Here is an 18,326-nt window from a genome sequence, read left to right as displayed (position 1 = left end):
CTCCGAGGGGCTGGAGTCACAGGAAGGACCTGCCACCCTTCTCCTCAGCCCCCTGAAGCTGCTGAGATGTAGCTTCTTGGTTTTCAAGGGTGACCTCCTTGTGGAAGGACCAAGCACCTGAGAAAATGTTTCCCCATGGTCAGGACGACCTGCTGGGAGAACCAGACCCCTGTTCTCCGAGGGGAACGTGGGTGGTTCCCACGCGGAGAGCAAAGGGTGGGCTGAGGGATGGGCACCCAGAGGGATGGGCACCCAGAGGGATGGGCACCCAGAGGGATGGGCACCCAGGGTGTCTGCACAGAGCTGGGGTACCCCCTGGGTTTGGGGCTGCCCACATCCACCCAGACCAGCTGGGCTATTGTTAACATTTTGGAAATGCTCGTCCTCTCCTCTTTAGAGAAGTGCACAGTGTGGTTGGCTAAGTGGGACCTAAATGAACGTCACATCTCTTCCCCATCCATCTGCAGCCTCTCCTGCTGAGGCTGTGTGGTTAAACCAGCAGCGTGGATCTATTTTCAAAAGCTTTCAGTCAATAAATTCCACGTATCTGCGTAACTGAGAGATTTTGTAGTGTAGCACCTTGGACACAATCTGGATTGCACCTCTGCCTGATGCAGCAGCACTGTTTGCTTTCCTCTTGGGCAGGATTCCTGCCCAATAACAGCGTCATTGCCCTTCCAGCACCTGCTGTTTGTCCACCCATTTGCCGTAGCATCTGGTTCAACATCATCATCTATCAAAGCATCCTCCTTCCACAAACCTGTTTTAAGAGCTTGAATTTCCTTCCTTGCTGGAAGGTGAGGAACCAACAAACAGAAGAAAGTGGTAAAAAATACTCACCAGAATGGAAAAAAAAGAGATGAAAAGCACAATATTCTGTATCCTAAAATATTTATTACCTAAAGAAAAAAATACTCTGCTGCTCTTTGATGAGGCCCACTGAAGACACGAGGGGTGATACCCACTCAGAGTGCTACCAGAGGGAGCCATGTGCTTCCCACAAACAATGCTGAGAACTTGTTTTAGACATTTGGTATAATCTGGTTAAAGGGACACAGTTCTTGTTAGTGTGGGAAGACAGGATCTTGCCCAAGGTAGGATTCTCAGGTGGCTGCCTACAAAGATTTGAAATCTCAGACTGATCCAAGCTAATCAGCACAATCACATTACAATCCTCTCAGGGAGATAATAGAGGAGCCTTGGCCAACTGGGTGAATGGGATCTTCTAAGGACATCATGGGTTGTCTTTCAAAGTCTTGCATTGAAACTTCTGCTCAGTGGAATTGCTCCACAATAAAAGTTGTAAGAAAAGTCAGTAATGGTTGGGAGTTCCTCTTTAATGGCTCTTTAAACCTCCTCTCCTGCAACAACCTGCAAGAGCAGTTGCTCCAAGAGAACTGCTGAGGATTTGTCTCCTGACACAGGAACCTGCATCTCTGTGTTTCTTGCACCAAGGAGCAGAACCTGGTGTGGTCTGAGAACGTGCCCAAAATTAACAGCAACTCTGACATTATAAGATGTTATGGGTACAAAGGCACCTCACCAACACGTACCGTAGGTTGTGTACAGGAGGGGAGAGGTTTATTTTATCAGTTACACTGAAGTGTGCAATATGAATTAATCTTTAATTAAATTACTGACTTCAGTGGAATTGTTCCACCAATTCTGTGGAGGAAGGTCCTGTATTGGAGTATTTCTCTGAGTCTCACAGGACCCTAAAGTAGGAGTCCCTAAAGGATTCTGCCTCTTCATGTTCCTAATTCATGGTGGGGAGCTGCTTCTGCCTTCAGCAGCAGTTCATGCCATTAAACAGGGGTGGTGCTGGTGTGTGGGTGCCAGCTGGGGTGCCAGCTCCTCCATCCCCACCATGAGCTCAAGGAGAGCCACCAGGCAGCCAGCCCAGCCCTCACAGCAGACCCTGCCAACTAGCACTGACTTTGCTGTGTAATTACTGACTTCCAGGTGCTGTCTGGCAAAACAGACTCTCAGAGAGGGAAAAAAAAATAATTAAAAATCAAAGGCAGGAATTAAGGAAATATTAAACTCTTAGACAAGATGGGAGAGAAGCTTGAAAGCTCCTGGGAGGGAGATTTTCTACTCTGAACCTGGTGCAAAGCAGAGCCTGAAGCATTATCTCAGGCAGCTCACTTTAGTCCCATTTCCTTTTGATGATGGGAGGGAAGAAGGATGCACCTAGAACATGTAACTACTCCTGTGATGTTCCCCCAAACACAAGCTGGCTTTGCAGGAAAATGAAATGGCACCTTTGGTGTGAATGTCAGAGAGGTCACGAACTCACTTTTTCTCACCGGACATCTATTCCGGGGAGTGTCAAGATCTGATCTGGGTTCATTCAATAACTGTATTTGCATCCTCTTTTCCCTGCCAGCTGCACAGGAAAGGACTTTTCACCTGCTAACACATAGAGCAGGTTAAGTCAGTACAATCGTGAAGCACCTACAAGGCACACCCAGGGCCACACAGCAGCTGGTTCACTATCAACTAGAGTGATTGGCTGGGGCAGGACAGGAGGTAACGTGAGGGAGAAGCTGTTTGTGTAAGCACGGTGCCAGGTATGAGGCTGGCTTCTTTTCCTATCACACCTCATGCTAATTGCCAAAGCAGCAAAAGCAACGTGAAGTGTGACTGACTCCTGAAGAAATCCCTACAAAAAAGGACATTTAGAGCTGAGGGTCGTGGAGGGCTTGGGCACGTGCAGCTCTAGAATTCACAGTTTTATGGTTAGTTGACTATAAATATCGCTTCCTTTCTCTGCTTGGAACAGCAGAGGCTCAGCTTCTTTTCTGAGACCCACAGAGGTGTCACTTTTTACAGATGGCAAGAAAGAGAAGCTGCCAGTGTAGCATTTATAGCAATATATATTATACACACTTACAAGAAAGGGAATGACACCTTGTTTTAACACATGTAAGATGTGCACACGTAACAAACTCTACTTGAAGTCAACACTGCATGAGTAGCAACAGACTTTGAGTTTCTTCTCAAGCAGCCAATGTGGTTATATGTAGTATACATCTCTCTTCTTGCAGAAACATTTAACTTCAGTTTCCTCATTTTTGGAAAGTGCAATGAGCGCTATAGAAGGCCTCTGATAAAACAGATGAACCAGTGGGCTGGCAATTTGCAGCTCCAGTTTGTGCTCACAGCCCTGCTTTTGGGCACGTATCAGCTACGCAGCTTTGTAGGCAAGGAAGGAAGGCAAGATCCTCCTAGCTGGAAGAACAGAGGCAGCAGTTCCCTGGAAAGCCAAGGCAGGGAAGTTGGGAGCACACTCATTTGGGCTGAAGCTGCACTGTAAAGTCATTCTGTTCCCTGTGGGGTCCACCCAGTGCATCAAGGCTCTGTAAAATGAGAAAATGGTGTATGTATGACTCCTCCAGGACACCACGTGTAATACTGCCTTCCTCCTGTTTCATACTGTGCTGCCTTTGCAGGTGTCAGCACAGCATATGCTGTCTGCTGGAGTATTTTTTTCTTTGTAGAATGACTCCAATATGAACTTCTTCCTGATTTCTCCCAGAACAGCTGGATTCTGCTTTCTGTTTTCCTAAAATAATTGTTAGCACAGTAAGTAATTAAGTGGTTTAACCATCCTTTTCATTTTCCAGCTGGAGCTGCAGGGGTCTTTGGTTGCATTATTTAGAGTATTAAATAGATATGGAGAGAGAATCCATTCAGGACCCTTGAAAGCTTGCCACTTAGAGCATCCAGTACTCAAACAATAGTGGAAAATGCCAGTGGATGTTGCAGGATTAAACAGTGTGCTATCCAGAGCATTGAATGCAACACATAAAAGCCACCTTAAAGTCCAATCACTCTCAAATGTAGGAACACCAACAAGAAAGTGGCTTTCACTGATGGCTCTGACAACAATGCCAAACCAAACTAAGAGCAGAACTGGAGGGACCTCAGGTGCAGACTGAACTAACGTGCCCAAATATCCCAGCTTAAACCCCTTCGTGGCATTGCCACCTAGTGACAAGGACCCAGCCTGCGCCCGGGCAGAAACTCTGGGCACCTGCGTTCAAGTCCCTGAAGATGGCACAAGGCCTGCTTGATGATCTTCCTCCCACACTGGGCCAAGCAGAGGTTAAACACCACCTTGGAGCTCCCGGGTTGTGGATGTGTTGTAGCTGCTGTGAGCGGCGTTTGGGGCTGGGCTGTGTACTTTACACGTGCTTAAAACAAGGCAAGTGCAGGGACAATCAAGCCTCTTGTGCAGCCTCCAAGATGCTAGATAGCCCTAGAGCTGTGCCTGGGTGGGCTGTTGTCTCCCAGGGCTCTGCCCCAGCCCAGCAGCAGGGAGGGATGCCGGGGCGTGCAGGGCAGCCTGGCTCCGTGTCTCTGCCGTGGGGCTCCACCGGCTGCCACGGTGCTCCCTCCCTCCCTCTCCTCCTACGGTAGGAAGAGATTTTTGATCAATTCAGTGGCCGAAAACTCCCGCAGAAGTAGAAACCCTGATGCCCCAGCACAGTGCGGGGAAGGGAAGCGGTTCCCGGGCGGGCAGGACGGCGGAGCCGCAGCCCCAGCGCCCGGGGCATCTGGCCCGACCCGCTCCTTCCCCCGAGCCCACTAGATGGTAGCAAATCGCTGCGCACCCGCTGCCCGGGCTGCGGGGGGACCCCCGCCCGCCTCTGGGCAGCTCAGCTCGGGCCCCGCTCCCTCCAAAACTTGATCCGCCTTAACCCGTTAATCTGCGGGACCCACACCCCCCGGGAACCGGCGGCGGCTCTTCCTTTACACGGCAGCAATAGAGCCAGGCACGTTTCTTTAGATTGCCTTCTCCTTCTTCTTTTTTTTCAGAGTATTCTAGTACAGGTCACATCTATTTCTCATGCAGCTACTTGCAGGCTTTGCAGAGCTCTGGCCAAGAGCTGTGCTGTGCCAGTGGGCACTGCTCTCTAGAAAGCAGGACAGGTACCCAAGTTCACCTGACTGTCTCAGCTAAGCCACAAACAAATTTTAAGTGCCAGGTGCAGCTCCCATGACACAGAAAACAATCCAGTTTCATGTGGCATCCGAATTACTTACCAAACAGAATAAAAAAGTGCCATTCCCAAGCTCTGGCAGGTGAAGAGCAAGCAGCCAGCCTGGGTGGGAGCCTTCTAAAAACCACAAGCAAAACTCAGCAAAAGAGCTTCATAAAGGAACACTCACAAAACAGAGCAGAAAAACAATCCTCCTCCCAAGCTTCTCTGAAACCTACCATTAGCAATAGAGGGATTTGCCATCCCCTGTAAGGAATTACTACAGGACTAAACTCACCTGTGTGCAGAGAAGTGTGAAGGGTTTGAACCTGTGAGCTGCTCTGCTCTGGGCTCAGCCCTGCTGACCTTAATGCCACGTGGATCATCCAGCCTCGGAGGGGTGGGATTGGCCCCGAAGCCACAACCATGCAGAGAGTTACAGAGCTCACCTCTGGAGTTCTGCTCTGCATGGGTTTCCATTGGATTTTGCACAGATCCACGTTTTCTCTTTGTTTAAGGGCTAATTTCCTTCCTGCTGTTTTCCACTAAGAGATAAATACGAGTAGACCTTTACCAAAACATCTTCTGACAACATAACTGCTCTGGATGTCAGTTTAGGGTCTCTCCTGCTGCAGAGTGATCAAGTCATTCAAGCCAAACTGAGACACAGGGCTGCAGAGTGCCCAGGTGCCTGGTTCCTCCCTGTAGTGGCTGCTCCCCAGAGGATAGGAGACTTCACCTTAGGAGCTGAGCAATTCATTCACTAAAGACCCCTGAATAATCATAGAATCTCTTGGTCTGGAAGGGACCTCTCAACGTCGTCTAGTCCAACCCCCCCCTGTAATAAGCAGGGACATCTCCAACTAGACCAGATTGCCCAGAACCCCATCAAACCTGACCTTGAATGTCTCCAGGGATGGGGCCTCCACCTCTCCAGGCAACCTGTTCCATGATCCACCACCCTCATAGTAAAGAACTTTTTCCTCATGTCCAACCTAAATGCCCTCTTTTCCAGCTTAAAACCATTACCCCGTGTCCTGCCATTCCGTGCCTTGTGAGCAGCTCTTCCCCAGCCTTCTTACCCTTTCAGGTATTGGAAGGTCACTATAAGGTCCCCCTGGAGTCATCTTTTCTTCAGGTTGAACAACCCCAACTCTCTCAGATTGTCTTCATAAGAGAGGTGCTCTAGCCCTCTGATCACTTTCATTGCCCTCCTCTGGCTGGACATGCTCCAATGTGTCCACATCTTTCTTGTGTTGGGGCTCCAGAGCTGGTTGCAGTGCTGCAGGTGAGGTCTCACCAGGGCAGAGTAGAGGGGCAGAATCACCTTTCTGCTTCTCCTGGCCACACTTCTCTCAATGCAGCCCAGGATGCAGTTGGCTTTCTGGGATGCAGCTGCACATTGGTGGCTCATGTCCAGCCTTTCATCCACTAGCACTCCCAGGTCCTTTTCCACAAGGCTGCTCTCTAGCATGTCTAGAGAAGAGTTTAGGTTCAAATGTTTCAGGTGGTCCCTAAGCAGCCCCTGGGGGCTGAGGCCCCACTGCCCTGCAGCACACAGCCCACAGCTCCCAGGGTGGTACCATCACCTCCAACACCTCCTTAACAAGGAGCTGAATGACTGCAGTGATGGAGAAAATGCTGCTGCACTTCAGGCTGGAAATCCTGAAGTTACAAATGTGTGGAAAAGCCCAGCACCTTCTTCTTCCCAGCAACATGTTTTCATGATCAAATCTGCCCCTTCTCCTGACTCCTTTCTCCCCTCTGCCCACAGCTCTCTCTGTTGCAGTCCTGTCAGCCTTCTGGACTTTAAACACCTTGCCAAGCTGTCCTCTGCCAGCACAGAGCCATTGCAGAAGCACAGCTGATGGTCTGACTGGTAAAACAGCACACTCTGGCCAGATTCACTTTGCATTGTCAAACCAAATGTCACAATCTTTCTTTCAACTTCCCTGCTCTACCACACCTACCCCATCTGGTCGCAATTAAAACACAACCAAGGAGTCGACTCCTCAAAGTGATCCAGATTATCATCAGCAACAACAAAAAAGGGAAATGCACAGTTGTTTTCTTTTCAAAAGCTTTTAATAGGACACGTTTGTTTTTGTCATTTGTAAAGATTTACACTCGTTTTTTGTCTTTTTTCTTTTTTTAAAAAGGACCATTTTAACCCAATTTTCCCCATGAACACCACCTCTTGTTGCCCTGACCAAACAACCTCGTTTTGGCCTATATACCTGATACAGTATAACAATATATTAACTATTAAATACAAAGTTCTATAATATATACTAGGTTGTTACGGACATTGCAATGGTACTGTGCCTACTCTAGTCACCTTGTGTAATAGTGTACATTATTAGTGGTTATTATAGCCAAAGGGGCAGAAAAGGGGAGGCTGGGGCATAGCCTAATTTACAAAGGTAATGCTTTTATGCTTTTGTTTTCTTTCTTTTTTTTTTTTCTTTTTTTTTTTTTTTCATCTTTGAACACACCTTGTGCTGAGTGCAATCCACAGAAGTCAAAAAAACAGTGTTTTCTTTGCCCTCCTCCAAAATATCTACAGTATAAACGTCCTGTAACTGAGCTATGAAAAATCACTTCTATGTGCAAGGGGCTGCAAGAATGGAATTTACATTTTTCCAGACATGTCTGCCATCTCTTTTTCCCTGTGTGTCAGACTGGCAATAGCAGAATATCCTTCTCCCACCTGTATACAGTAAATCCACAGTAGTAAAGTGCTGGTGTGCTTGAACGAACTGGATAACCATGCGACTACTTCACCATCGACAGCGGCTGAGTTTTGGGGGTGGATGTTTTCTAGGGGTACAGTTCTGGAACAGTAATAGCACTGCAATATCGTAGAACTTGAGCTTAGCTGCTGCTTCTAAACACCACCTGGATGCAGGCTCTGAAACTAGGCTATACATGTTGTAATACAGTAGGTCTGGCTCCAGGTTTATGAAAAGGAACTTGTAGATAAGAGCTGCTTCTTTTCTCAAGATGCTATGCAGACTTTTAACAATGTCTCTATAGATTTCTACAAAAATATAAAAAATTCTATCAACATAACCATTCTACAGAATTCCTGTGGATTTTGTACATTTTGTTTAAAAAAAGTCAAATTCTATAAAACCCCCCCTCCCCAAGGTATTTAAAATTATCTTAAGATTATTGCACACACTGCAGTACATTTGTATTTGTCTTTCAAAAGGGCATCTAGAAAAAACTCATCCAGTTTAGAAAACAAACTATTTTACATGGATTTCTTTTCCTGAATGCATCACCATACATCATTTTTTCATTGGGTAATCTTTACTGAATAGTCATGTATGATGTAAACTCTTTGTTACTTCCACAAACCTTGTCAGTGTGCAAACCCCCAAGTACTGAAAATAGAACAGCCTTCAGGCTTTCTGTTACGTGTGGAGTTGAGCATTGGATTAACATCACATCACCCTTCTGTGCCATGACTTCAAGATAAAATGTTCCATGGGTTGTTTTTTTATTATTCTGTAAGGAAGAAACTGTATGAGTAGTATTATTCCAGCTATACAAACTCACTCCTAATCATTAAGGAACCAGGGTTGGCAATTTTCGTGGTCTAGCTATTTTCCCAAATTATTTAGTACATGTGAAAGGGAAAGCTAAGGCTCATTATGAGTGTAAAACCAAAAGGGGATTAAGAATATTTCTCAGGCTTAATACACTGTAATTTTATTATTTCCTTAAATATGGTCTGGGGGAAGAACTGATGAAAGGTTTGTTTGAAATCATTGCTTTAAACGGGCTTAACTCTGGATTTGGCATATCCAAAAAGAGTGGTCTCTGTATGGGCTTGAAGAGGGGACAAATGTCCTAGCCAAGAATTAATCTAACTGCAGTAAATAGTACAGAATGTTAATCCTCCCACTCCAGATACACTGATTGCCTGACTTTCTGCTGAAAGCCCTTACATTTCTACAGGCCATGTAAATCAATAAGGGATTGTTTATGGAGTAAATGTCCTCAAGTGAAAATAAAGGAGCTTAAGACCTCACAGGGGATGTTAGGTACAAACAGCATCTTCTTGTATCTGTACTGGAAGCTACTGCAGATACATGTAATTGTAACAGTCTAATCTCTGAATGGATAAAAAGCTATACATCAACATGTTGTAGTGATTTGAGAAGATCAGTAGTTCTCAAAAAGTTACAAACTCCTGACTGACAGAATTAGCACAAATCCTCCTCTTGCTTCTGCTGGTTTAAAGACACAATCCAGCAAAGCCTTATCCACGTGTGCAGTTTTAAACCTGTGGCTACTCACAGACTTCAAACCATGCCTGCAGAGTCTCTCTTAGCCTATATCTTAATGGGATTTCATGGAGGTTGAGTGAAGCTAATGTCTGGTTTCCATCAGTCTTGTGAAGAGCGGGAGGTGTCGAATGGGGCCAATCTCTCCCGATTTCAGGCTGTGCTGCCCAGTTCCACAGATTGCTTTTTGCAGAGGGCGTTAGCACAGAAGTAAACAATTTCTGAGATGACTGACAGTAAGGACATGTTATAAAGTAAGGATATGAATTCAATTTTTTTCCACCTTGTATCATGATGTTGCTACTTAAGGCTTTTGATAGATTTACAGTCAGGGTCATGGAAGTTACTTCTAGCAGTGATAGCAAAAAAACTGACTTTCTAAACTGAAAAACAAGTCATCTCAGTACCTACAGACCTTCTCACATGTATTTTGTAAAATAAGTAGCAGTAGGCCATGAACACCTAAGCATATGATTTTAATTTTCAAGAATCTCTTAAATATGATCAACCTCAAGGCAGTTTAAACAGAAGCTTAACTTTAAGCATGGGCTTAAGCCCACTGCTGTGTTGTGTCTGCACTGAATTCACCCACTGCAAATCTCACCTGTGGCCTTACTCCCCTTTCCACAGGGGTGCAGAGCAGAGGAGCTGCACTGCACACCAGGGGCTTCCGAAGCTGTAAAACTCAGCCAAAGAAACTCTCTCTCTCAGAGATGATGGAAAAACATCTCCAAAGTGACAGAGGCTTTTCTTGCCTCCGTTTCCCAGGCACAGAGGAAAATTAGCAGTTGACATGATTTTGCAAGTCACCAGTGAATGATCTATAATTTCCTCCTGTGTATGGATAAATGGCTCTGCATTCACCATTCTCAGCCATACATCAGCATGTTGGACCTTCCTGGGTTTGTGCACCTGCTTTCACTCTGGATGTCCATTTTTTGCAAGATTGGAATAGTATTTTCTAAAAAAAACTACCACTGCATTTCTGTACTATGCAAACAATCTTCCTTTTTTTCCCCCCCAGATTATTATTGAAGTCGAGGGGGGAAATAAATTACATTAAATAATTCTTATTTACTGCTGACTGTGGGACACATTTCCTCTGTAATGCACTAATTGGCTACATTTTGTGCTTTGCAAAACAAAATTAAACCCAAACAAAACAAAAAAAAAAAAGATGAGGGATTAAATATATTTTTTAAGGTTAAAATATTTATAAAAACCAACTTTATCTCAGAAATATTCTGAGATACAAAAAAAAAGAAGAAAATTAAACGAGTCTTTAGTCACAAAATGTACTACATCCCGCAATACTAGATTCAATTAATTTAATAAAATATAATATACATATAGATTCTGCACATTGTATTGCTTTTACCTAAGCAGAACATATGCTTAAGTAAGCGTGATATAGGTTAACCACTCTTTTAACCAGCTGGTTCTTTAATCTTTCTTTGGAAATGTTGTTACCCAGTGCCGTTTTAGAATACAGTTTTTTTAGGTTGTTGGTTTTTTTTCCTGTTACATGAAAGGAAGAAAACATTTGGCACCAACAAAAAAAAAGAAAAAGTAACTCAGGGGTCCATTTCCGTTTGATCAAAGGAAAAGCTAGGAAGTGTCAACAAGTCTTTCTTTGGGGTAGGAGATGTTGACATACTGTCTGGAAGCAACGAATCCCCTATATCCATCGAATCCTTGGACTCACAGGACGGAGCGCGCCGTCTCAAGCAAATGTCTCCACTGGTAGGTGAGATGCTGTGAGGTCCTCTAGGCAGCAAACTCTGTCCATCTGGTGGTTCTATAGATATACAGGGAGGGCTCAGTTTTTTCTTCTGCCGTGTTCCTTGCAAGCCTTCCATTTCACTTACCACCTGACTTATGAAGCCAGAAGAACTAGATGTGGAATGGTGCTGAGGACTGTTTTCCATTGAACAAATTTCTATTGAATGTCTCCTTTGATCATCCAACCAAGAAGGTGGGTTTTTTAGAAGACCCTGGGTGTCTACACTGTGGTATTTCTTCAGGTCCTTCAGTGTAATGTTGCCAGTATTGCCTAGGTTCCTCTTAGGAGTGAGAGGCTGAACCTCTGAACAGGCACTCGAGGCTGTACAAGTTTCTGAAGTGAAAGGCTCTGAGGAGCTGTTTATTTCAGATACTTCTTGGTCCATTGAATCTCCAGGTGTCTCCTGATAAGAGTCCGCACAAGCACACGATGCTGGTGCCTGCTTTGAAATATTGTACTGGTTGTGGGAATGCTGCTGTGTATGAACGCTCGCCCGGCTCCACGCGGCCAACTCCTGTGCTTCTGAGGGCACCAGAGCCACTGACGAGTCCTCCATGGGCACAGCAGGGACATTTGGGTCAGAGAGTTCACTCACCTCGGTGTGGACATTCTCCTTGCTATCCAAAGAGTCGTTCCTTATAGCCATCTGTATTGGAGCACAAGGGGATCAGGGAGGAGAGGAGTTGCCAGATGAGAGAGACAGACCAAACAGAGGTTAGTGCAAGCAAGGCACAACGTTTACAGGGCACTCAACTCTGCTGAGGTACCTCAGCACAGACCTTCTGACTCCTATAACTCGACCTGCACCACGGGTCCTAGCAATTCCCACGGTTCAGTGATCTGTGGGTTCCTCACTGTGTAAGTGACAGCAGAATTTGGCCCTTTGTTCTTCCAAACAGGTTGACCTTTAACTTTCTCCTCTAAGGATGGAGGGCTGCAAAACCAGAATGCCCTCACCCATACATAGACATACACCTGCTATGCAAAGGATGAGGGTCTACAGCAACCTCCTTTTTAATTTTAGCAGCTCAGGTGTGGGTGGAAGAGGGGAGATGTGCAGGTGAGCCTCTGTATATTCCCTTCCCTAGCTCAGGTGATGCTGAGGGCACGGAGCAGGATCCCCAGAGCCAACAACGCCTGAGCAACCACGCTCTGCATCAGCATGAGGGCAACAGCCTGTCCCTGGCTTTGGTCCCCAGGCTGGAGCCACGGCTCTGCACCATCTTACAGCAGGGGAGCTGGAAAGGCTAGAGTCCAAAGCTGAACTAATAATAATAAAGCTAATAATCTGTAATGATTTTGACTTATTCTGATGCTTGAGTTCAGGCTTCCTGAGGCACATTTTGCCTTGGCTGTCTTGAGCCGTACCCAGCATCAGTGCCTGCTGGCAGAGAACCTATGGCATGTTTTGAAGGCTTTGTCTTTTCACTGCACCACATCCCTTGTCAAAAGGGTCTATAAATCAGCCACATTAACTGGCCCTTGAAGGCAGAGCTGCAGTTTGAGAAGACTTTCAGATGATTTTGAAGATGAAAAACTTCACAGAGAAATTTGGAGGGAATGAGTGCAGCTGGTCTCAGTCCTTTTGAGAAGCTTAAGGAGATGAAATTCCTCATACTAAGGAATGTTTTTGTGACAAATTGCCCCAAAATGATCTTACAATTTATATAAAAATTGTCCCACAAGGATCGTTTGAGCCAAATGATCTCTATTCAGGCAAAGCTCTCATCAGCTGCAGCGTGCACACGTGTGCATGCAGAAACACAAGAGCCTATTGCTACATCTGCACATTGGGCTCCCTTTGTTGTCTCTTAGAGTTGAGAGAACATTTAATACTGCAAAATTATTTTGTCCAATGCTGGTGAATCCTTGCTAGTTTTACAGCAGAGCACCAACAACTGACTGCAGTCAGGAGTGGAGGTGATTCTGGTCTCCCCAATGCCAGTGGTTTTAGGGAGTGTTTGGGAGAAGAAATCAAGTTCATATTCGAAAAAGAACCACAGACCACAAAAATGTAGAATACAGAAGCAAAAAGTAACTCGTCATTACTTTTGCTCATACACCAACCTGTGTTGCACGCAATGACACCATTAGTCACCACCAGCTCTTTCTTTCTTTATGATACAGGCATCTTTGGTAGTTGGTAGTAGTAACTGTACAAACGTTTTACTGGTTTGTTTAAAAATAAAATGACCCTCTGCCATCCCACTGGGGTGTACACCTGTAGTAGCCACAGCTTGGTGTGGGCTACAGCTTGGATACACAGTTCTGGAACCAGAAAATCAATATAGTTTTCAGCTCAGGTAGAATTCCCCTGGAGAAAAGCTTTTGCGCAATGCACTGCCAAGGAGGATGCTCCTCAGCAGAGAATGTTCTCTCAAAGCATCTGATCCACTCATCTTCATCTGCATGCACATCACTAATTGTCAGACCTTAACTGCAGGTTATTGTGGGGACTGTGTCCACTCTCCAGCCCTCTGGAGGGAAAGGGAAGTTAAACACACGGGTTTTAATCATGGAGGAAAGTGCACGGACCAGGTATGTGGGGGACAAGATTTATCTGTGCACACATTTAGGATAGGAGAGGGGGAGAGGGGGAAGGGAAAGGAAAAAAAAAAAAAAAGAAAAGAAAGAAAAGAAAACAAATCAGAATTACATGCAATATATGTAACAATAAGGAAAAGTGGGTAGTGCAAACCAAAACACTTTGTTAGTTTGGGCTATTTTGATGTGCTAGTAACAAATTAGTGGTGGCAATAAAAGGAGCCAAGCAGAGAGTACTTGAGTAAGCAGAAGGGCAGGGGATGTTAAAGGAATTTTCCTCTTCAAGGACTAAGTTTCACAATGTCAGGCCATCTAGTCTGCAATTAACAGTAACAGCAACACTGCCCTGTTGCCAGGAACAACCTTACTGCTCCCAGTAGCCACATTGGGAGCTCCTTGCTACTCAGGAGCATGGCCAAGGCAACACCTCACTAACTTTTAGAGGGATCTGTCTGGTCCATGGACCATATCTGTCCCAAAGCTTATTTCTTTCTGAAGTGTCATTCCAAGAGCATGCTCATGTCACTGCACGAGCAGAGAGAGAAGGGAGGGGAATAAATTAACTTCAACATATGAAAAGGCTTGGAAAAAGAGGCCTTCAAAGATCTGAATAGAATTAGGCTGAGGAGATGGCTAACATGGTAATTTATTCTAGATAGATCAGTTCAAAAGGATGGGTCTGCTATTCATTAGAAAGCAAGAGAGAATGGTTATGAACTGGAATCATGACATCAATTAGTTTCCCCATTAGTGGTGATTGGGGTAGCTGGCCAGCCCTGTGCAAACGAATACATGCTAGGAATTTCTTATGTCAATTTAGTATTACAGACTAATGTAATTGTTAACCTTGGTACTTCACATTCATTTTCAGAACTTAATGAATCAACTGTCTAATTTGTCAATGTTGATTAAAAGATAAAAGAAATGGGAATATTTTCATGCAGGAAAGAAATTGCTTTTGAAAAAATAGAACTGATCTATTCTGTGTATATAAAATCAGGCATGAAACTACTGAAGAAAGCAGAGTTTGGGAATCAGACATGTCTCTGGTCCTGCTCCAGCTGCCCAATGAGAAATGCTTAAGAATTTAAGAGTGAAGCACAAGTTTAAGTGTTTTACTAAAAAAGCTTAATTTAAACTTATGCTTCCAATCAACCAGACTGGAATATTTGATTAGATCTCTTAGATCTTTGGTAGAATCAAGATTTAAATCAATTCCAGGAAAAGTAAAAGAAAAAAAAATAAAAATAAAACAAGTTCCAAAATATAATATGTTCTGTTTTTCATGAACTCAAACTTCTCAAAAGCATGTAGAGGATTCAAAAGGATCTTAATTTTCAGTTCTCACTGTAGAAGCAGTATGCTTTCCACAATGGTTTTGCATACAAGATATCCAGCTTTTTTTAAACAGTTTTTCCCTTTTGAGAAACCAGAGGAGCCAGAGGAAAGGTGGCCTGGGGTGGAGTCTGTGTCACTATGTCCTTTCAAGCACTGAGAAAATCACAGCAGTTAAAAATTAGTTCCTTAACCCCAATGAGCCCTCAGGGAGCATTTGGCTGCATTTATGAAGAGGACTGAAAAAAATAAAGTGCTAACAACATGGAGAACATTTAGGCATCTGGCCAACGGAGATGATACTCATCACGCACGTTCTTTGGAGACTCCTGGATGCCTTTCAGATCAAAAACCCATCAACCTTTTTGTTATTTCTGTAGGAGAAACGCAGTTCTCTGGGGATTTCACTGTGAATCCCTCCTTGCATTTAAAGTGGAGTTAACCTGCAGACAGGAGAGTGTACAACCCAGCAGGTTCATGGTCAGTCTGCTTACCTGCCTGCGGAGCAGCCTCTCGGCAGAAGGTGAGTGTGTCTGCTGGGAAACTTGGGGTTTGCTCTCCCTCACCAAACGGTCATGAGCTCTTATGTGGTGAAAATGGTCTTTTGGAATTTGCAGCAGAGAGCTGGTGTCTGCTGGCTGTGACTGCACCGAGGCCTTCGAACCTTGTGAGAGGGAGAAAAGACAGAAATGTGATGATACTAATCTGGGGATTGTGTCCCTGTCTCAATGACCTTTCAGAGAAAACTGCTCCGTTGCACTTTGGACCAGACAGGCATGGCAAAACCACTGAATTCAGCAACTGGCTCTCCATGATTGGGGAAAAAAACCTCCCATCTACTAATAAATTATGCCAAAATTGTCTATGATTTCATTTTTCTTGGCATTTTCCCCTGATACAACTGGGACGAGCTCCTGTTAAGAACAGAAGATGATGAACTACAAGTTCATCTGGACTGGCAGTTTCTACGTCCCTGCTTCAGGGCCAATAACTTTGCAGGCAACCACACATCTCAGCACCACAAGGAGCTGACTTTGAAGGGCTGTAGGGAAGGATGTCTCCATACCTGAGCGCATGCAGAGACCAACTGCTGGGACCTCAAACCCCGCACACTTGCTGGAAATGAAGCAAACAGGAATGGCCCCTGGCAGTTTTCAACCCTAGTTTTACAAAACATCCCAGGAGGAGGAAATACATACTCCCCAGCCTTTTTCTGACCCTTCGTGGTTGCTGGCTACTTCTTCTAAAAGGTTTGAAATTCTGCATGATTCCCTTCCCCCTCCCCCAACAGCCTCAACATTTTTCAAAACAATTCATTTAACCTGGACCGCATCCCAGAGAATTTCATTTGTCCTGGAATCTTTCCCAGAACAACAGCCCCATTACGAAGGAGTATTCAAACAAATACCTCCTGCAAGTGCCAGTGTTTCTGACAACAAAACCTTTCTCAGCTTGAAATATTATGGCTTAGTTGTGGTGATTTATTAGAGGCGCCTGGCACCTCTTGCTATCTTCACAGCACTTTACAATATTACAAACTGTAAACAGGTAGGGGTGAGTTCCCCCACCCTGAAAAGCTGTGACATTGTAGGGGGACCAAGACAATGATGCATACTCCAAGACTTGGGCACCTTACCCACCTCTGAGCACTTTGGCCCACTTAAAATGACTGGAATTTCACCAGCAGGAGAGAAACACAAAAGGTTTAATTGCTTATTGTGGTTATGAGTAAGACATCAGCTTTACCTTTCCAAGATACTTCTACATCAACTCAGTGGAACAGTTTTCCTGTGGATTTACAAGGGTGCAATGCCTGCCTTGCCCAAGCCAGGGCTGTCAAATGGACCTATTCAGTTCTTCAAGCTGGGAACTGGGAATTGGAATCTTCAAGAAAGAAAGAACTCAGCAATTACCCACTTTTTGTTCAAGTTGACGTAGTTTTTTGTTCAAGACAGGACAAATGCGCCTGAATGAAGGGTCAAAAAATGAAGTGCTGGAAACCCCCTTTATAGCAAACAGGATATTATTTTATGATCAGGGATTATAACTCCAAGTAATTTCTTGGGTGTTACAAAGAGCCATAAATTCTGGCTTCACTGAAGGTAATGGGAGTTTCGATATCGACTTCAGTAGGATTTGACCAGGATTTTAGTTGCACCTTCTGCATTATGTTCAAAGAGATTCTTCAAAGGCAGCTGTTGACCTTGAAAATTTCACATTATGGCAGTGATTTCTCCCAGCTCCAAATTCATCTTCCAATGTGTCCACATTTTTTTCCCTGCTGTTCAACTGTCGCTATTCATCCAAACTCTTGTTACCATGCAAATTTCAACACCTTATTTCTAATCTGTTCAAATCTCCTCCCATTCTGAACAGTGCTGAAATGCTGTTCTGCTTAGAGGCCCTCGAATGACAATGCTTGTAAAAACTTCTCTGTCTTATCTGTGACAAATGTCTAAAATGATGGCATGTACAGAAGAAGCAAAGACAGCTACATTCACTTAGCAGCAGAAGGCAACCCCTAGCAGGCCAAGCAAATGAAAGCACATTAATAAGGAACCAGGAGGTAGCAGCAAGTACAGAAGCTGGGGTGTAGGTGGAGAGAGCCCTTGGTATCTGCAATATGCTGTATCTAAGAATATCTCTGGATTTAGCTGGAAGGTGTAGATCCCAACCACGCACGCTGGGAAGGACAATTCTACACTCCTTCATTTTTCCATTCATCTCACGCTGAGATCTCTCTCAATTCAGCACATTTATGTTCATTTTACAGGCATTTAGAGACACCATTTTCTTTTCTTTCACAGATGTTCCCATATAGAGCTTCCAAAACCTGCTAGAATAGGTACTGCTGAAAAAACCCCAACAGACACCAGGAAATATTTTTTCTGCTGGGGTTTTTGCTCTGGGCCACAGCTGGCTCAGGTGAGAAAGAAGGAGCCCAGGCTGTATGGACTGTAACCCTTGAGGAACCAGGCAGAGGCACAATCAGTGCTGAGCCAGGCCAGCTGCCAAAAAGCACAGAGGAAAGGAGTTATCTGTAACAGCCTGGGCTTTGTAAGTTGTGGAGGGTCTTTGCAAAGCTATTCCACAGGTCTCGGCATAAACACCTCCCTGGAAACCTGCAGCAATTTGCTGCTTCCTACTGATGAGCTTGGAAAACCCCAGCTCTTGGATATTTCTGCTCGTGTCCCAGCTGACAAGATGTGTACCTGAGTGGGACTTGTGATGTGCTGGATTCCTCTCACCCAGGGCAGCAGGACAGGGGCTGGAGTACGGCGGCTGGAACATGTAGCTGTCGTTGGGCAAGGAGTGGGTGCGTCCCACCGAGGGCTTCCTCACACTCAGCAGGTCCTTGCTGGGAGACAGGGCCAGAGCGTC

General features: G+C 44.9%; 1 protein-coding gene across 1 annotated transcript in view; it reads right to left on the bottom strand.

The window, feature by feature from the left end:
• Positions 1–10,857: 10,857 nt before the first annotated feature.
• CACNA1G (calcium channel, voltage-dependent, T type, alpha 1G subunit) overlaps positions 10,858–18,326 on the bottom strand; it is a 96,820-nt gene continuing 89,351 nt past the window's right edge. Inside the window, exons 36-38 of the mRNA XM_010002670.1 lie at positions 18,158–18,326; positions 15,440–15,609; positions 10,858–11,712 (exon numbers count right to left, since the gene is read on the bottom strand). The exon at positions 18,158–18,326 is cut by the window's right edge and continues 14 nt beyond it. Coding sequence (XP_010000972.1) covers positions 10,858–11,712; positions 15,440–15,609; positions 18,158–18,326 — 1,194 coding nt within the window. The remainder of the gene's footprint in view (positions 11,713–15,439; positions 15,610–18,157) is intronic.

Source organism: Chaetura pelagica, unplaced genomic scaffold, assembly GCF_000747805.2.
Source record: "Chaetura pelagica isolate M959 unplaced genomic scaffold, ChaPel_1.0 scaffold47, whole genome shotgun sequence".
In the NCBI taxonomy this organism is placed as follows: Eukaryota; Metazoa; Chordata; class Aves; order Apodiformes; family Apodidae; genus Chaetura; species Chaetura pelagica.
This window is presented reverse-complemented; position numbering and strand designations above follow the sequence as displayed.